Below are 18,829 nucleotides of genomic sequence, written 5' to 3'. Positions count from 1 at the left end.
CAACATTAAGATACGCAGTAGAGAAGCCATCAGACATAGAGGGAGTGGGCAATGAGGAGAAAAACCAGAAAGTATAGTGTCAAGAAAGCCAAGAGAATAAAGTAACTCAAGGAGAAAGTGGCTGCCTGTTTTCTATAAAGGAAACAGTGAAAGTTGAAACAATAACGTAGTCACTGGAATAGGAGACATGCAGGTCATTAGTGATCATAAGAACAGCCTTATCGGAGTCAGTGGGACACAGGCTACAGAGGCTTGATTGGAATGGGTCAAGAAGAAAATACAGAGTAAGAAAGTGCAGCAACTATAGATGCGTAGGCCATCTCGAAGATCTTGAGAAAGAAGACAGAAATAACGTGTAACAGGAATGCTGCTGGGCAACTGTTAAAGGAGTAATTACATACCTTTTATTCCTTCAATCCTTCCTTCATTCATTCAACAAATATTTATTTAGTGCTTACCATGAATTGAGCAATGTTTTAGTTTTGGGGTCACAGCACTGAAGGGGGGACAAGATCCTTGTGCTCAGAAAATTTATATTCTTGTTGGGGAGACATACGCCTGAGATCTGTGGTTATTAATGCAGAATGAGCCCAACAATCCCAGTTATATATGTGTGTCTCTAGTGATTTTTAGACAATTTCCTATTCATATATATATATATTAGACGAAGTCTCACTCTGTTACCCAGGCTGGAGTGCAATGGCGTGATCTCAGCTCGCTGCAACCTCCACCTCCTGCCTTCAAGTGATTCTCGTGCCTCACCTCCCTAGTAGCTGGGACTACAGTTGTGCGCCACCATGCCCGGCTAATTTTTGTATTTTCAGTAGAGATAGGGTTTCACCATGTTCACCAGACTGGTCTTGAACTCCTGACCTCAGGTGATCCACCCCCGCTCACCTCCCAAAGTGCTGGGATTACAGGCGTGAGCCACCGCGCCCAGCCTTCTATTCCTATGGATCCTGTGCAGCAGAGAGTAGATGGTTAGTCGAACTTAACCAGGGTTTGGCATCTGCTAGACAAAAGCAATGGAGGAAGAGAAAGGTGAAGTGGCCGGGTGTGGTGTCTCACGTCTGTAATCCTAGCACTTTGGGAGGCAGAGGTGGGTGGATTACCTGAGCTCAGGAGTTCGAGACCAGCCCGGGCAACACGGTGAAACCCCGTCTCTACTAAAATACAAAAAATTAGCTGGGCGTGGTGGTGGGTGCCTGTAGTCCCAGCTACTTGGGAGGCTGAGGCAGGAGAATCGCTTGAACCCAGGAGGCACAGATTGCAGTGAGATTTCACCACTGCACTCCAGCCTGGGCGACAGACTACATCTCAAAAAAAAAAAAAAAAAAAAAAAGGTGAAGAAGTTAAGCATATTTGCAAAGGGAAGATTGTAAAGTTGGACCATGGGCTTTAGGTTGGCTTTTGATGGAAATGAGTAGGCTAGGGAAATGACTGATATTAAGAAAGTAAGAGGGGCCAATGGATTTGAGGTCTTGCTGAGGATCAAAGTAAATAGATGGTGCAGGAATATTAATGCACCATAGCTGAACGGATAGGAATTAGTGGTCAGACAGGGTAAGCAGAACTGCTATGTGTAGGAAGCTGCTAGATTAGTGAAGGGTATTCTTACATGGTTATCTCTCACCCACTGCTTATTTTCTTTTGGAGTAATCAAGTTCTCCAGTGTATTATCCCAGTGATGGAGTTATCATGAACTGTGCAGGGGAGTACACAGATTTTCCAATAATCCATCTAGCTCAGCTGTAGATGAGAGCCTATTATATTATTCAAAGGATTCTACAGGAGAATTTCAGTAAAGAAGGTCTTAGCGTGTAACATTAATAAGCAGTTTTACACTTTTTTTTTTTTTTTTTAAAGACAGGGTCTCATTTTGTCACCCAGGATGGAGTACAGTGGTGAGATCATAGCTCACTGCAGCCTCAACCTCCCTGGGCTCAGGTGATCCTCTCACCTCAGCCTCCTGAGTAGCTGGGAACACAGGCGCACACCACCACACCCAGCTAATATTTTTTTAGACGAGTTGTTGCCATGTTGTCCGGGTTGGTCTGAAACTCCTGAGCTCAAGCAATCTGTCTGCTTCCGTCTCCCAAAGTGCTGGGATTACAGGCATAAAATCAGTGTGCCTGACCCTAAACTAATTTTTGAAAAACAAACAAAAAAGAGAAAAAAAGTCACTTTTATCACTCCATGTCGCTGAGAATGTTTCCCATATTGTCTGAAAATAAAGCACCTCATGTTTAGAAAGATGGAAAAGTATGTGCTTTGTAAGTGCATTATCGCTAGTGATTACTCATATATTAGCTGTAGGCATGACTGTTCTGCTGCACCATCGAGAGACACACACACACATAATAAAAAACCAAATATATTTGGGATAGAAATATCGTATTACATTATATAATGCATTATACTTTACAAAACATTTTCCTATTCATTAACTCATTTGCAAATAATATTTAATTTTGTGCTGCTTTTCAAGAGATCTAGACGTACTTTTCAAAAAGCACTCCATTCACTGCTTCAGAGGCTGCATTCAGTGTTCAGTTGGTTTTTTTTTTTTTCCCTCCCAGCAAGGTTAGTTCCATTATTCCCTCTCCTTCCCTATTCAAGCAATATTAAAGGCTTCTCTTTTTCTACCAGGGTGTTAAGTTGAGCCTCTTGGCTGTGAATATTGGCAGACTGGTAAGACGCAGAAGCTGTGATTTCTCGAGTTAAATAATGACATCGTGCCTGGAGGTCAGTTCCAAGTCCACGTCGTTTTGGCACGATATTTATCTGTGACCTCATTTTCTTCTTAATCTATAAAACAGAGGCATTAATGACAACTTACTTCATGTATCTATTATCAGAATAGGACTTAAAATTCCTTAGGAGGTCAAGCACGGGCTTTAGAAAGAGAAAGCGCAACATGTGAACATCATCCTATTAAAAATTGTTTTGATCTAGAAAAGACAACCTCAAACTTCTCTTGCCAATTCAAATTCCAGCTTCTCCCTACCCTTCTTTTCTAAATCTTTGCTTTCTCTTTGGCTGAAATTAGAAGCAGGAAGGGAGCAGGGAAAGGAAACCAGTGGCTGGAAAACGGCAGGGATGCCCAACAGACCGGTTAAGCACGTCTGAGATTTTCTAGTTGGCTTCAACCCAGGGGCTAAGAGGCAGAGTCAGCGCTTCCAGCAGAAACGAGGATATAGCTCAGGCTCAAGACCACGTCCAGAATCAGGAGCAACCGCCGGAGGGGGTCACACCGACACATTTTACAAAACAGCCTAAGGCGTCCCCTCCTCCCACACCCCCAGGGGTCCTCGCCCGCCTTCCACTAGCGGGCACGCGGTCGTCGCGCGGGCGCGGCCCTCTGACGGAGCCCAGGCGTGCGCTCCGCAGCCTCGGCGTCCCCTAGCTAGCCGGAAGAAGCTGCGGCAACAGCGTCCTGCCGCCTGTCCGTCACGCAGCTGCCCACGTTGCCACCGCTTCCGATTGGTCGCTGGCCCGGACCGGCCCCCCTCAGCCCCGCCTCCCGCGAAGGGACAGGCGAGGGGCGGGCCCACCACCGCCCCGCCCCCCGGCGGCCGCGGGCGGGCCCGCCCACCTGTCAGTTACGGGGGCCGCCCGGCGGGCGGGTAGGAGGCGCTCGCAGGCTTCCTAGTCGTTCGCTCGCTCTCTCTCGCGTGCTCCCTCTCGCCGCCTGTGGGGAAGTCGGGGCCGCCCAAGCGGCCGCCGCCACCGCCTCGCCCCGACCTCCTTCCCGGTCCCCTCCCGGCCCAGTCCCTCCCGCCCGCGCGCCCCGAGTAGTGAGTGGCCCCGCGCAGGGTCTGGAGAGTCACCGCGGCGGCGCCGGGTGGTGGTTAAACCATGTTAAGGAGGATTTTACAGAGGGTAAGAGAGTGAAACCGTCTTTCCGGCAGCACGTGAGCGGGACAGCCGGAGCTCGGGGCCGCGGCGCGGGCGCCCCTCCTCAGCGCGGGCTCCTTCCTTCCCTAGGCCCCACAGCCCGGCAGGCGCTTAGGCCTCTGTCGCCCGGCCCGGGGGCGGGGAGGGCGGGTGGGGCCGACGCGGCGGGGTGGCAGGCGGAGCCCTGGTGGCCCCGCGCGTCCAGGCCTGGCGCCCGCTCCGGCGCGGGGCTCCGTGTGTGCGAGCGGGCTGCGAGCTGGAGGGTGTGGTGCCGGCGCGTTCCTCCCCGGATCCCGGAGTGGGAATGAAAATGGAGAGTTGGTGCCCGTGGGACGGGCCAGCCGCCGCCTGCCTGGCTGGAGAACGCCCCATGGGAGATTGCAGGCGGCTTGCTTCGCCCTTCCCTACCCGCCGCACTCCCCGTGCCCCCCAATTTGACACGACGCGCACCTGCCACACACGGCCCCGCTTTCTCCTTTGGACCACATTGGAGGGTGGTGTGGTGAGCCCCGGCCTAGCCTGGGCCCTGTCGTGGGACTGACACTGGCAAAGTCAGCCAAGAAGGGAGATGTTACTCACTGTTGGAAACTTTTTTTTTTTAATTAAAAATACGTTTTCTGTCCAAGCCCCACTACCTTATTTTAGCTATCCAAGAATAAATTCGCAGTAAGCTTGATCAAGTGGTATACCCTTAGTTTCTGCCAGTGCTGTCTCTGAAATCTGGAAAACCTTGAGGATAGAAAGATTAGAGCATTAGAAAACTGTAGGTGTATCATTTAAGAATCAGTTACTAGAATAACATAATTCATATCTCTTTTCCTATAAGAGTTATTGTACCTATCAACTTAAATTTGTTTTTTTTGGTATAGCATTTTTCTTTTCCTTTTGAGGCTGATAGGGTGTAACAAAATGTAAATGATTGAAAAGTAGGTGCCAAGCCTATTAGTTCTTTACCGAGGGAGTAGGATAACTAGTTCAAAGGACAAAAGAAATTAGTGAATTTGTAGGATTCAGCCGAGGAATGTGCGGAAGAGAGTTGAGTCATCCAGTAGATAGGAAGGGAGTGCTCTTGCTTCTGCCTAGCTTTCTCCTGAAAGAATGAAGTCATGTGAAACTTGGTCAGTTATTAGAGGGAGAAATAGTTAACTTCTTTATCTGACAACCTGTGTTGACATTTAATTGTATTTTGCAGTGTTTTGTGAATTTCGAAATCCTGGTAAGCGATGATTTTGGCAGTAGCAAGGGCATGTCCTTTACTTTCCCCATCACTTCCTTAGTTCAGCAGTAAAGACATCTGTGCATGATTTACTTTCAGGCTTTAGGAGACTTTTCTTTTATCAGACCTGGAGGAACTGATTACCTCATGTTTCAGATTGTGTTTCTGTCATAGTTCTGCAAGTGAAAATTAGTTTGCCTGTGGTTTGCTTTGAAGTTTACAAATAAAAGTGTTTACTGGTTTAAGAGTGGCTTCTGTAGTTATAGATTGGTTTTCAGAAATATGGGATGCTTTCTAGTAATCTTGGTTTAAAGTTAAACATCGAGATTATATGAAGATCATTTTTAATGTTGGTGCGTACCTATCAACTGTTAAAGAAGCTTCAGTTGAAACTACAAAAGTGAAATTGATTGTGGTTATTGCAGAGATGTGATACTGAATCATCACATCTGAATAAGTTAGTTGACAACTGAGTTTCTTAACGTCGGCGCTATTGGCATTTGTGACTGGATAATTCTGTGTTGTGGGAGGCTGCCCTGTGCCTTGTAGGATGTTAGCAGCATCCCTGGCATCTACCCCCACTAGATGCCAGTAGCATTCCCCTATATCCCTTCCCCCTTGTTGTGACAACCAAAAATACCTCCAGATTTTACCAAATGTCCCCTAGGGGCAAAATTGCCTCTGGTTGAGAATCACTGTGTTAAATGCGTTAACTCTTTAATAGGAAAGTTTGAAGTGTTTCTCACAGTTAAGTACTGAACTTTCTTTTATTCAGTGTAGTTATACTGAGTTTCAGTAAATGCCAGGCTTCATGCTAAGGGGTGGGAAACAGTTGATTAAGCTATGGGTCCTCCCTTTAGAACTCACAGGCAGTTTGGGAGGTGAACATTTAAAAGTAATGACAGTGCTATGTAATAGAATAATGAAGAGGAAAGAGGACCCAGGAGGCACTCTGTGGGAGGTGAGGGCAATTAGGAAAAGCTTCAGGGAGGAGGGCATATTCACAGCTCAGAAGAGGGAAGGGCATGTCAGGCAGAGGGAACAGCAAATGTAAAGAGATGGAGTCATAAAAGGCGCAGGTAGTACTATGAGGAGTGTGAACAATGAAGCTTAGGAAGTGAGATGGTCTGTAGCAATTAGTAAGAGATGAAGCTACTGTGGTGGCTAGAGACCAAATTGTGAGAGGACTTAAGAGTCCCTTTGAAGGAGTTCAGCTTTTATCATGTAGTTGGGTCAGTGTTAATGCTGAGTATTTAATAGGGACATTTTGATAAATGTCTTAAATCTGGTGACTTACTAGTTTAGAAGTTAGAATATATATATATTTTATTAACTCTACAAGTGGTATTTACCAACAAGTATAACTTGAATCTTTAAATTGTGTAACATGGCAACCTATTTTGCCCCTCCCTGCTAATCTTATTTCTCAGCACAGATATTAAGATATAAGATTAAAGCTATTGTTAATTTAGAGATTTATTTGAAATGGACTCTGTGCTTTGAAATTATGTGGCATTCCTTGGCTGGGTGCAGTGGCTCATGCCTGTAATCCCAGCACTTTGGGAGGCGGAGACCGGCAGATCACCTGAGGTTGGGAGTTTGAGACCAGCCTGACCAACATGGAGAAACCCTGACTCTACTAAAAATACAAAATTAGCCGGGAGTGGTGGTGCATGCCTATAATCCCAGTGACTCAGGAGGCTGAGGTAGGAGAATCACTTGAACCCGGGAGGCGGAGGTTGCAGTGAGCTGAGATCGCTCCATTGCACTCCAGCCTGAGCAACAAGACCGGAACTCCATCTAAAAAAAAGAAAAAAGAAATTATGTGGCATTCCTTTTCATTTTAACTATTCTTATTTTCTTCTGAATAGTTTCCTTTAAATAGCATTTTTTAAAAGAAGAAACAGACAAAGTGCTTACAATCAATTAGAACTCAAAGTCTTTGAACATCATCAGTAAGTCTCAGGATACTTTACAGAAATTTGGTTTCTGGTTCTCCTGCTTCTGTCCCTCCTCCTGCTACTGCTCCTCATTTTTCATTAGCTTACTAAGGTGTTTCTCTGAGGCTTGAAAGAGGCTGGAAAACAAAAACAAAAACAAAAACAAAAAAACCTCAAAACAAAACCAAAATGAAGTAGCTCCAATATGTATGTATTGAATATTTTACTTAATAGTCCTTTGAAGAAAAACATGAATTTAAAGTACTTGATGGTTAGAAATTTAATCAACATTTAGTACCTTAGGCAGCTTGTAAACCTTGTGGCCATTTCTTTCTTAAGTATTATAACTTACTGTGGGCTGGCTTAGTGGCTCATGCCTGTAATTCCAGCACTTTGGGAGGCTGAGGCGTGCAGATCACTGAGATCAGGAGTTCGAGACCAGCTTGGTCAATGTGGTGAAACCCCGTCTCTACCAAAAAATACAAAAATTAGCCAGGCTTCGTGGTGCACGCCTGTAATCCCAACTACTTGGGAGACTGAGGTGGGAGAATTGCTTGAACCTGGGAGGCAGAGGTTGCAGTGAGCCAAGATCGCACCACTGCACTCCAGCAACAGAGTGAAACCCTGTGTTAAAAAAAAAAGTAACGTACTGTGATTAGCGGTTTTTTTTTTTTTTGAGACATCTTTTGTGGGCCTACTGTGTGCTCTGCAGACAATGATGGGTAAAGCAGTCATGAATTTTTTGTGGAGTTTAGCGTCCAGTGGAAGAGAGAGGAATTGTTCAGAGATTCATACAACTATACTCTTGAATGAGTTCTAGGAAGGACAAACACAGGATGCCCCAAGAACACCCAGCAAGAGGGCCCTGGTTTTAGATGTTGGGAAGGCTTCCCAGATGAGTTGCACATCTAAGTTTGATGAAAGTATTGCTAATTTATTGAAGTGAATTTGAAAAAGTGACAGTAATGGAATGATTTTCTTTTTGAGTAGTTTTTTTTTTTTTTTTTTTTTAGCATGTTAGGAATAAAGAAGAGATTAAGATATTAAAGAACCAGGACTAGAACTAAGAATAAAGAAGACATTAAGAAATGAAAAGAACCAGGGCTAGTACTCAATTTTCTTCTCTAATTCCAGTGGCCTTTTGCTTGAGCTAAAGAAATAATGTAATTTAGTAGTTAAGAACATGAACTCTGATGCCAGACTACCTGGGTTTGTATCCTATTTCATTTACTATCTGTGTAGTTTTGGAGAAGTTACTTCTCTGTGTCTCAGGAAAATAGTTGTAATAATACTAGCCTCCTTATAAAGTTGAGAACTAGATAACTAATATGTATAAAAGTCTTAGCCAGGCACAGTGGCTCACGCCTGTAATCCCAGCACTTTGGGAGGCTGAGGTGGGTGGATCACCTGAGGTCAGGATTTTGAGACCAGTCTGGCCAACATAGTGAAACCCCATCTCTACTAAAAATAGAAAAAATTAGCTGGGCGTGGTGGCAGGCACCTGTAATCCCAGCTATTAGAGAGGCTGAGGTAGGGGAACTGCTTGAACCTGGGAGGCAGAGGTTGCAGTGGGCCAAGATCGTGCCATTGCACTCTCCAGCCTGGGCAACGAGCAAAACTCCATCCCCCCCTCAAAAAAAAAAAGTCTTAAATGTTAGCTGCTGCTAATGTTGGTGTTTTGTTGTTGTTTTTGGTGTTTAACTTTCTTTTCCTTTTTTTTCTTTTTTGAAACAGGATCTTGCTCTGTCAGCCAGGATGGAGTGCAGTGACACCATCACGTTCACTGCAGCCCCTGCCTCCTGGGCTCAAGTGGCCCTCCTGCCTCAGCCTCAGGAATAGCTGGGATTATAGGTGTGAACTACCACAGCTGGCTGATTTTTTAAAATGGTGTTTCAGTGTTATTATAATTATAAACTCCAAATTTTTTTAAGGAACACTTTTCTTATCACTTCATTTATTTTTCTAATCTCCACTTTTTTTTTTTTTTGTAGACGAGGTAGATGAGGACTTAGAACATAGGTGCATTCATTTTATGTACTACTGAATATTTATTTTGTGCTAACTACTGTGCAAAACACTCTTGAGAATAAAAAAAAAACCTGCGGAGTTTTAATGGAGGAGACAGATAAATAATTACAAAACAATGTGGTAAGTGTTGTAATAGATACACAGAGGAAAAGTTTGTAAGCACAAAAGAAAAAGTAACTGTGGTGGAGAGGGGGTGTGGTAGGGGAAGGCAAGGAATAGAGATTGTGGAAGTCTTTGCAGAGGATGGAAGTGACTCAGGCAAGGAGGGACAAAGGACAGAAGGGCGTTTTAGTGACAGGAACCAGACAAACCCAAGAGCATGATATGGTTTAGTATAGAGTAGGGGGATTGTGCGTATTTTTGGATGTGGATGGGATGGTTGCAACAGGTAGCTTGAAGGGTTTTGGACCTTATACTGTAGACAGTAAGGAGCCACAGAGAATTTTTTTTTTTTTTTGAGACTGAGTCTCACTCTGTCACCCAGGCTGGAGTGCAGTGGCGCAACCTTGGCTCACTGCAAGCTCTGCCTCCCGGGTTCATGCCATTCTCTTGCCTCAGCCTCCCGAGTAGCTGGGACTACAGGCGCCCGCCACCACGCCCGACTAATTTTTTTGTATTTTTGGTAGAGACAGGGTTTCTACCATCCTAGCCAGGATGGTCTCGATCTCCTGACCTCGTGATCTGCCTGCCTCGGCCTCCCAAAGTGCTGGGATTACAGGCATGAGCCACTGCGCCCAGCCAGAGAATTTTAAAGTTATCAAATTTGTAATAAGGAAAAACCCTCCAAAAATATTTCTCCCAGATAATCTTTATTTTATTTTATTTTATTTTATTTTATGTTATTTTATGTTATTTTATGTTATGTTATGTTATGTTATTTTCGAGGTGGAGTTTTGCTCTTGTTGGCCAGGCTGAAGTGCAGCGGTGCGATCTCGGCTCACTGCAACCTCCGCCTCCCGGATTCAAGCAATTCTCCTGCCTCAGCCTCCCGAGTAGCTGGGATTACAGGCGCCCGCCACCATGCCCAGCTAATTTTTTTTTTGTATTTTTAGTAGAGACGGGGTTTCACTATGTTGGCCAGGCTGGTCTCGAACTCCTGACCTCAGGCGATCCGCCCGCCTTGGCTTCCCAAAGTGCTGGGATTACAGGCGTGAACCACTGCACCCGGCCAAGGTAGAGATTTTGTTGTCTTTATATGTTTAGGTCTAACGTGGTGCTTGATGCCTGGTGGTTTTTCAGTAATATATATTGACTACTTGGTGGCCCTGTAGAGAGGATGACTTCATTAGGGAGAGATCAGCTAGAAAGTTGTTGTCGTTCTTAAAATCGTTGCATATTGGAATCATTTGGAATTCTTAAACCAGATTTTTGAGTTTCTCAATTGAATCAGAATTTCTGGACCTCTGGCCCTCAGTCTAGGGATAATGAAAGTTTGAATTCAGGCAGTGGTTTTGGGGATAGAGAGAGAATAAATTGATTTTCAAGAAGAGGGATAGAATTGCTGGAACTTGTTGACTTGTGAGTAGTTTGGGTAGCTGTGAGGGTGGTGGAATAGACTTAAGATTAAGGATAGAGGAGGAGGAAAAGGTTGGGGAAGAATATAAATGTGAACTAGAGGTCTGGACTTCCCAAGTAGAGATAGATGTTCAGTAGGCAGGAGAAAATACAGGTCCAGCACTCAGGAGACAAGTAGAGGCAGGTGTTAGGTATGTGCAAATGTTGAAGAGAAGTTGAGTCAAATAAGGACTGAGAAGTGCCCACTGAATGTGACAATTGGGTCATACCTATTTCAGTTTCAAGAGAGTCATAGGGGGAAATGAATGACTAGGAAATAAGGGAATAGAAACAGGGAGTACAGACTACATGGAAAGTATTGAAATATTAAATGCATTAATGTAATCTGTCATTCTTTGACCATCTTCTAATAACTTTCTTTTCTTTTTTTATTTTATTTTGAGACAGAGTCTTGCTCTTCTTTTCTTCTTTTTTTTTTTTTTTGAGACGGAGTCTCGCTCTGTCACCCAGGCTGGAGTGCAGTGGCGCGATCTCGGCTCACTGCAAGCTCGGCCTCCTGGGTTCACGCCATTCTCCTGCCTCAGCCTCTCCGAGTAGCTGGGACTACAGGCGCCCGCCACCACGCCCGGCTAATTTTTTGTATTTTTTTAGTAGAGACGGGGTTTCACCGTGGTCTCGATCTCCTGACCTGGTGATCCGCCCGCCTCGGCCTCCCAAAGTGTCTTTTTTTTTTTTGAGACAGAGTCTTGCTCTGTAGCCAGGCTGGAGTACAGTGGTGTGATCTCGGCTCACTGCAACCTCTGCCTCCTGGATTCAAGCGATTCTCTTGCCTCAGCCTCCCGAGTAGCTGGGACTACAGGCATGCGCCACCATATCCGGCAAAGTTTTGTATTTTTAGTAGAGACAGGGTTTTACCATGTTGGCCAGGATGATCTCCTGACCTCGTGATCTGCCTGCCTTGGCCTCCCAGAGTGCTGGGATTACAGTCGTGAGCCACCACATCCAGCCAGTAACTTTATTTTCAAGGATTACAGATCTCAAATTAGTTTAAGTTGAAAGGGGGATTTATTATAAGGTTTCATAGTGATCCAAGATCTGGAATTACTGTATACCTAGTTGGGTCTCTGGAGAGCAGGACCTAGAATGTGTCAGGGACAGAGGCAGCTCTTTTCTCTGTCTCACACTCTCTGATGGACCACTGGCTTCTTGTCTCCACTTATCTGTGCCTATTCTTCTCGCTGCTGCTTACCAAGTATGGCCAGGATTTTGATGGCCATCTGACATGATTCCACTTGCCTTTCACGTTAACTTTGCATAGCCAACTGGCCCAGTGTCTCGTTTCCAAAATCCCAACAGAAGAATCTAAAACGTCCTTCTCATCTTTTCTTGTCGGGTCATGCATAGGTCTCTGGATGGCCAATAGAGTTATTTCCTCCGAGTCAAGTGTCCACTGCTGGTCTAGTCAACCAAGGTTGGGGGTGGGGTAATATTGTGTCTTCTAGGAGTTGTGGCACCATGAAACACATCTTTTGTAGGTCATTTTTCTGGAAATAAACTTTACCATGGCTCTGTAACAGTGATAATGGTTCTGATTAAGTTCATTTGGTTCTAGGAGTAAAGAATCTATTTGGTTAGCTCAAATAGGATAGTAATGATTAAAAGGATACGTTCTGCAATAAAAAAAAGGTAGAATTTCTTAGAAATCGAAGACCAAAAATGTCATATGGAACTGAGCCTCTGAGACATTTTTACTGGAAGGCTTTGCAGGATTAAGGCAGTGCTCTTTGGGTTCATCTATTAAAGGACTCAGTTCACCTGTTTGCATCCTTGTTTCTGTTGTTAAGTAAATTTTTTTTTTTTTGCGATGGAGTCTCGCTCTTGTTGCCCAGGCTGGAGTGCAATGGTGTGATCTTGGCTCACCGCAACCTCTGCCTCCCGGGTTCAAGCGATTCTCCTGCCTCAGACTCCTGACTAGCTGGGATTACAGGCATGCACCACCATGCCCGGCTAATTTTGTAGTTTTAGTAGAGATGGGTTTCTCCATGTTGGTCAGGCTGGTCTTGAACTCCCGACCTCAGGTGATTCGCCTGCCTTGGCCTCTCAAAGTGCTGGGATTACAGGCGTGAGCCACCGTGCCTGGCATTTCTTACTCTTTATTCTAGTTTTTTTCTTATTGACATGGCTTCTGCACACTCAGAATCTATGGTCTTTTGAAACTTTGGCTGGGTTGTAACTTTGATTTGCTCAAGTCCTTCAAATACTCTTACTTTATCTCATAACTACACTGTATGTCTGTTTAGTGTCAGTTTGTACAGCTAATCAATCATTTCTCTTTTTAGTTTGTAATTCATAGGCCTAAACATGGGACCCAGCTGTAGCTGTTCACTCCTGCATGGGCCTCCCCCTGCCCTGCGCTGGGCCATTTCACTGGTGGCTAGCTAGCTTGTGAATGGTTGAGTCCAAGTGATCGCATCTGGTTAGTCAGCAGTAGGCATGGGAATCATATAATTTGGCTGTCTTGGGCTGTGTTCTCAACACGGACAGTGGTAGGACAGCTTACTTTAGGATGGATCATGGCCATTGCATGCCCTATGATTGATTGACGTATTTAGCATAAGATGCATAGACATCTGTTTTAGTGTTGCATGGGCCATAGCAGTAGATGCAATTTAATAAAAATCATGTTCTTTCCCTTATCTCAGTTTTTAATATCAGACTGTGGTTAAATTTTACATATGTATGCTAATATAAAAATTTTTCCAGGGTGTTGGTGGTATTTTATTTTGACTTAATTAACTAAATAATGTTTGGATAATGTTTTAAGAGTTCCTTCCTTTATACTGTGCTGTGCCAAAATAATTGCTTTGTGAATGGATTAAGTGGTTGGTAGGTCATATTGAGTTAGATCCCCAATAAAGAAGTATGAGTTTATTTTGTTCTGTAAAACTTTTTTTTTTGTTTGTTTCATGTAACTTGTTTGCAACTGCCTATATATTTTAAGCAATGATTTTATTTTAAAAATATTTAAAAACAAAATATGTTTCTGATTATGAAAATAAATCTCATACATCATGAAAATTTGAAAAGTTTAGAAAAGAAAAATTGAGACATATCATAGGGCTGTAGCACAGTGAGTAGTTGAACTTTAAAAGCACAAGACTCAAAGTCAGATGGAATCTCAGCTCTGCCCATTATTACATTTGTGGTCTTAGCTAACGACTAAGTTAGCTTCTTTAAACTTATTTTTTTCCCCACTTGGGTAAATGAGAGCAATCTGTTGTCTTTACTCAAAAGATTGTTGTGAGGATTAAATGTTATAAAGCAATTAAAGTCCTTAGCATAGTGCCCATCACAGAGTTTACATGTTAGCTATTACTATTGTTAATAAAAATATAGTCTTTCATTTAGCAGACTACCAACTGATATTTCTTCAACTAGTATAAAACTCAGGTTTCTTATGTGCAGGAATTTGAAAATGCACATAATCTAGGGGAAGTTGATATCCAGAGCTTTATAATAAGATTTATGCCTCAGGATTATTTTGGTGTTATTAAGTTTTTGATTATAAAGGCACCAGAGCATGTTAAGACATCAGTGAATCTGGAATCAAAGACCTGAGTTCAGGTTCTATTTCTGCTACCAGTGTGATCTTAGGCAAATCATTGAGCTTTCTTGGGCTTTATTTTCCTTATCTGTTCAATGAGGGCGTGGGCTAGGTGATCTCTCTTTTTCTTTTTTTTTGAGGTGGAGTCTTGCTCTGTCGCCCAGGCTGGAGTGCAGTGGCATGATCTGGGCTCACTGCAAGCTCCGCCTCCCAGGTTCACACCATTCTTCTGCCTCAGCCTCCTGAGTAGGTGGGACTACAGGCACCCGCCATCATGCCCGACTAATGTTTTTGTATTTTTAGTAGAGACGGGGTTTCACTGTGTTAGCCAGGATGGTCTCCTGACCTAATGATCCGCCCACCTCAGCCTCCCAAAGTGCTGGGATTACAGGCGTGAGCCACCGTGCCCGGCTGGTGATCTCTCTCTTTTTCTTTTTTTTAGACACAGTCTTGCTCTGTTGTCCAGGCTGGAGTGCAGTGGTGGAAACAGCACCTGCCACATAGTAGGCTCCAGAAGATATTAGGTCTCCTTCTTTACCGAGATCTTTGTCCCTCCAGTGTATAGCCCTTTTTGACATTTCAAAGGCAAGTAAGGCACATTATTGTAGTGTGACACCTAGATCCCCATTCAGGGTGGAGACGCCTTCCTTTAGCTGCCTAGAGTCATGGCTGCTAAAGGCCCATAGGTGCATTTTTTTCTTGGACTTGCCCTTGTAGAAGGAAGCACCCAAGATTATGTCTCCTTTCTGGAAGCAGCCTGCATTTAATTAATGATTAATATGGAAGATATGCTTTGCCTCATTAGGGTCTTATATGAAGGACTGTCCCCACTTCAGAACTCTTAGTAGGATTCACTGAGGTTGCTGTTGCAATTGTGTTACTGTTCAGTACTGTTCAACTTCTCCCTCTACCCAGTCATGCTTTCCTCTATGCCCACACAGGTGTTGAGATTACTTCTCGATAAACCTCTTGTATGCAAATTTTAGTCTCAGAGTCTGTTTCCTTGGGAACCCAAGTTACGACAGTCATCTACTATTTGGATCGTCTCTCTCAATTTTTGCATTATAGAAAATTATTATATTCAGGATGGATTTTAATTTTATGAATTTTGTGGTCTACTTCTTTGAAACTGATTCTATACATCTTTTACAATGGGAATGTGTAGCCAGTACATTCGAATTTCTGATAGATTATAAAGTGTTACCTAACAGATTTTTTTGAGACAAAGTCTCACTGTTGCCCAGGATGGAGTGTAATGGTGTCATCTAGGCTCACTGCAACCTCTGCCTCCCAGGTTCAAGCGATTCTCATGCCTCAGCCTCCCAAATAGCTGGGATTACAGACACATGCCTCCATGCCTGGCTAATTTTTGTATTTTTAGTAGAGATGGGGTTTTGCCATGTTGACCAGACTGTTCTCAAACTTCTGGCCTCATGAGCCACTGTGCCTGGTCACCTAACAGATTTTTTTTTTTTTTTTTGCAGTGGAATCTCACCCTGTTGCCCAGGCTGGAGTGCAATGGCACAATCTTGGCTCACTGCAACCTCTGCCTCCCAGGTTCAAGCGATTATCCTGCCTCAGCCTCCCCAGTAGCTGGGAATTACAGGCGTGTGGCACCATGCCCAGCTAATTTTTGTATTTTTAGTAGAGATGGGGTTTCACCATTTTGGTCAGGCTGATCTTGAACTCCTGACCTCATGATCCGCCCACCTCAGCCACCCAAAGTGCTGGGATTACAGGCATGAGCCACCGTGCCCAGCCCAGATTTTTAAGTTCATTTCATAGTCCATGATTTTGGGCATGATCCACAGATCTCTGTTCAAGAAATTTTATTGTCAGTACCTTTCCCTGTTCCCGTAAGTGAGTTTAAGACTTAGATAAAATGAAAAGTGGCTTCTTTAAAGTAGACTGTTAACCCTTATTTTGGTATGTTTTTATAGCTGTCTATTCATATTTGATGAATCAAAACACCCTATACTTTAAACTTGTCTAAGATATGTAGGTCAATTTTAATCCGATGGTGGGTATTTTTAAAGCTTATTATTTCACTTAATATTAGTTATATTCACTTAATATTTCATTTAATATTAAGTTAATTGTATGATATCTGTAAACTCAATTTAGGTACTAGGAACTTATCTATAATGAGTTCTGATAGTCTCAGTTTCTTACTGACTTGGCTGCTTGTGAGAGACAAATTATTTTCATGTAACTAGTAAGTTAAGTGAGTTTTAAATATGACCATAAGAAAACTAAGCATATACAGATATTGGAAATATGTTTGACATCCTTTTAGGTCAGCCAATTTATGGCTCCAAATCAATCATAGAGTGAGAATTTTGGAGCTGGAAGATTCTGTGAATTCATCCTGTCCTTATAGTTTATCAATGAAGAAATTGAGATTAGAGAAGTTAGGCTTAATTGGTATCAGAGAGATGAACAAGAAACATTTTGAGATTGTAGGGAAGATACCAGTTGAGATCCCGGAAACCTAAATGTTAATTGCAACTCTGCCATTAGATAGCAGAGCGTTGTCAGGCAAGCTAGCTATTCTTTCTTTTAGTTTCCTCATGTATGAAGTGACTGCAATTGGACCAAATGATTTCTGAGTACCTTCTAGCTTTTTTTATTTTTGTTTTGTTTTGTTTTGTTTTTAAGACAGGTTCTTCCCTGTTGTCCAGGCTAGAGTGCAAGTAGCATGATCACGGCTCACTGCAACCTCAGCCTTTCCAGGCTTAAGCAATCCTCCTGGCTCAGCCCCCCTAGTAGCTGGGATTACAGGCCCACACCAGCACACCTGGCTACTTTTTTGTATTTTTTGTAGAGCTGGGGTCTCACTTTGTTATCCAGGCTAGTCTTGAACTCCTTGGCTCAAGTGATACTCTCACCTCGGCATCCCAAAGTGTTGAGATTACGTGCACAAACCACTGTGCCCGGACAGCTTTTAAATTTTGATTCTAAGTCTTTTTTGTGTAGAGAGTTGTACTTAATAATAATATGTGTCTGTTTATAGTGTATCTACCATAATGCCAGACACTAATTTAAACATTTTATATTATTTAATCTTTACAACAATTCTGTGAGTCTGACATTATTAGTTTCACTTTACAAATGGGAATTTCAGGCTTAGAGAAGTTAAGTAAATTTACATAGCTTTGGCCAGGTGCGGTGGCTCACGCCTGTAATCCCAGTACTTTGGGAAGCCAAGGCCGGTGGATCACCTGAGGTCAGGAGTTCAAGACCAGCCTGGCCAACGTGGCAAAACCCCGTCTCTACTGAAAAGACAAAAATTAGTCGGTCGTGGAGATGCGTGCCTTTACTCCCAGTTACTTGGGAGGCTGAAGTGGGAGAGTTGCTCGAACTCTGGAGACGGAGGTTGCAGTGAGCTGAGCTCACATCACTGCACTCCAGCCTGGGTTACAGAGGAGACTCCTCAAAAAAAAAAACAAAAAAACAAAAAAAATTGTAGAGACAAGGTCTTGCTATGTTGCCCAGGGGGTGGTCTTGAACCCTTGGCCTCAAGTGATTCTCTCACGTCACCCTCCAAAGTGCTGGGATTACAGGTGTGAGCCAGTGCGCCCAGCCTCAATGCAATTCCTGTCAGATTACCAACATTGTTTTACATAGAATTAGAAAAAACAACTCTAAAATTCGTGTGGAACCAAAAAAGAGTGCGAATAACCAAAGCAATCCTAAGCAGAACAAAGTGGGAGGCATCAGATTACCTGACTTCACGTTATGCTACAAGGCTACAGTAAACATGGTGCTGGTATAAAAATAGTCACAGGTCAATGGAACAGAAGAGAGAACCCAGAAATAAAGCCACATAGTTATACTAACTGATATTCGATGAAGTTGACAAAACTATGCACTGTGGCTTCTGATTATGGGCCTGGGATCTGAGTGCAGGGCTAGAGGCAAGCAAAGGCAGGGGCAGAGGCCATGGGGGCATGGGCTGGTGGGTGAGTGGTAGGGGGAGACCTGAGGGTGTGGTGGGGGTAGGGAAATGCAGCGGGGAAAGGATACTTTGTTCAATAAATAGTGCTGGGAAAATTAGATAGCCATATGCAGAAGAATGAAGCTGGACCCATATTGTTCACCATATACAAAAGATAACTCAAATTAACTGAAGGATTAAAGACTTAGATGTAAGACTTCAAACTAGGCCAAGTGTGATGGCTCCCAGCACTTTGGGAGGCCTAGGCAGGCAGATCACCTGAGGTCATGAGTTGAAGACCAGCCTGGCCAACATAGTGAAACCCTGTCTCTACTAAAAAGACAAAAATTAGCCGGATGTGGTGGCACACGCCTGTAATCCCAGCTACTTGGGAGGCTGAGGCAGGAGAATTGCTTCAGCCTGGGAGGTGGAGGTTGCAGTGAGCTGACATCGCGCCACTGCATTCTAGCCTGGGCAACTGAGCAAGACTCTGCCTCAAAAACAAACTAACAAATAAACAAAAAACCTGGAACTAAAAACCCTGGAAGAAAACCTAGGAAAATCTCTCTGGACATTAGCTTGGGTGAAGAATTTATGACTGAGACCTCAAAAGCAAATACAAAAACAAAAATAGAAAAAAATGGGAATTAAAGCAAAAGTCTGTACAGCCAAAGAAATAATCAACAGACAAC

General features: G+C 43.6%; 1 protein-coding gene and 1 long non-coding RNA gene across 2 annotated transcripts in view; one reads left to right on the top strand and one right to left on the bottom strand.

Moving 5' to 3' along the window:
• Positions 1–2,358: 2,358 nt before the first annotated feature.
• On the bottom strand, positions 2,359–3,353 carry LOC131380857 (uncharacterized). Its single transcript, XR_009209098.1, has 2 exons — positions 3,113–3,353; positions 2,359–2,808 (listed from the first exon to the last, which is right to left on the bottom strand). It is a non-coding gene; the product is annotated as an uncharacterized LOC131380857 (long non-coding RNA).
• A 276-nt stretch (positions 3,354–3,629) lies between these two features.
• The window catches only part of EEA1 (early endosome antigen 1), a 153,920-nt gene continuing 138,720 nt past the window's right edge, over positions 3,630–18,829 (top strand). The window contains exon 1 of the mRNA XM_032170894.2: positions 3,630–3,882. Within this exon, the coding sequence (XP_032026785.1) occupies positions 3,859–3,882 (24 nt within the window). The 5' untranslated portion in view covers positions 3,630–3,858. The remainder of the gene's footprint in view (positions 3,883–18,829) is intronic.

Source organism: Hylobates moloch, unplaced genomic scaffold (assembly GCF_009828535.3).
Source record: "Hylobates moloch isolate HMO894 unplaced genomic scaffold, HMol_V3 SCAFFOLD_12, whole genome shotgun sequence".
Lineage (NCBI taxonomy): Eukaryota > Metazoa > Chordata > Mammalia > Primates > Hylobatidae > Hylobates > Hylobates moloch.
This window is presented reverse-complemented; position numbering and strand designations above follow the sequence as displayed.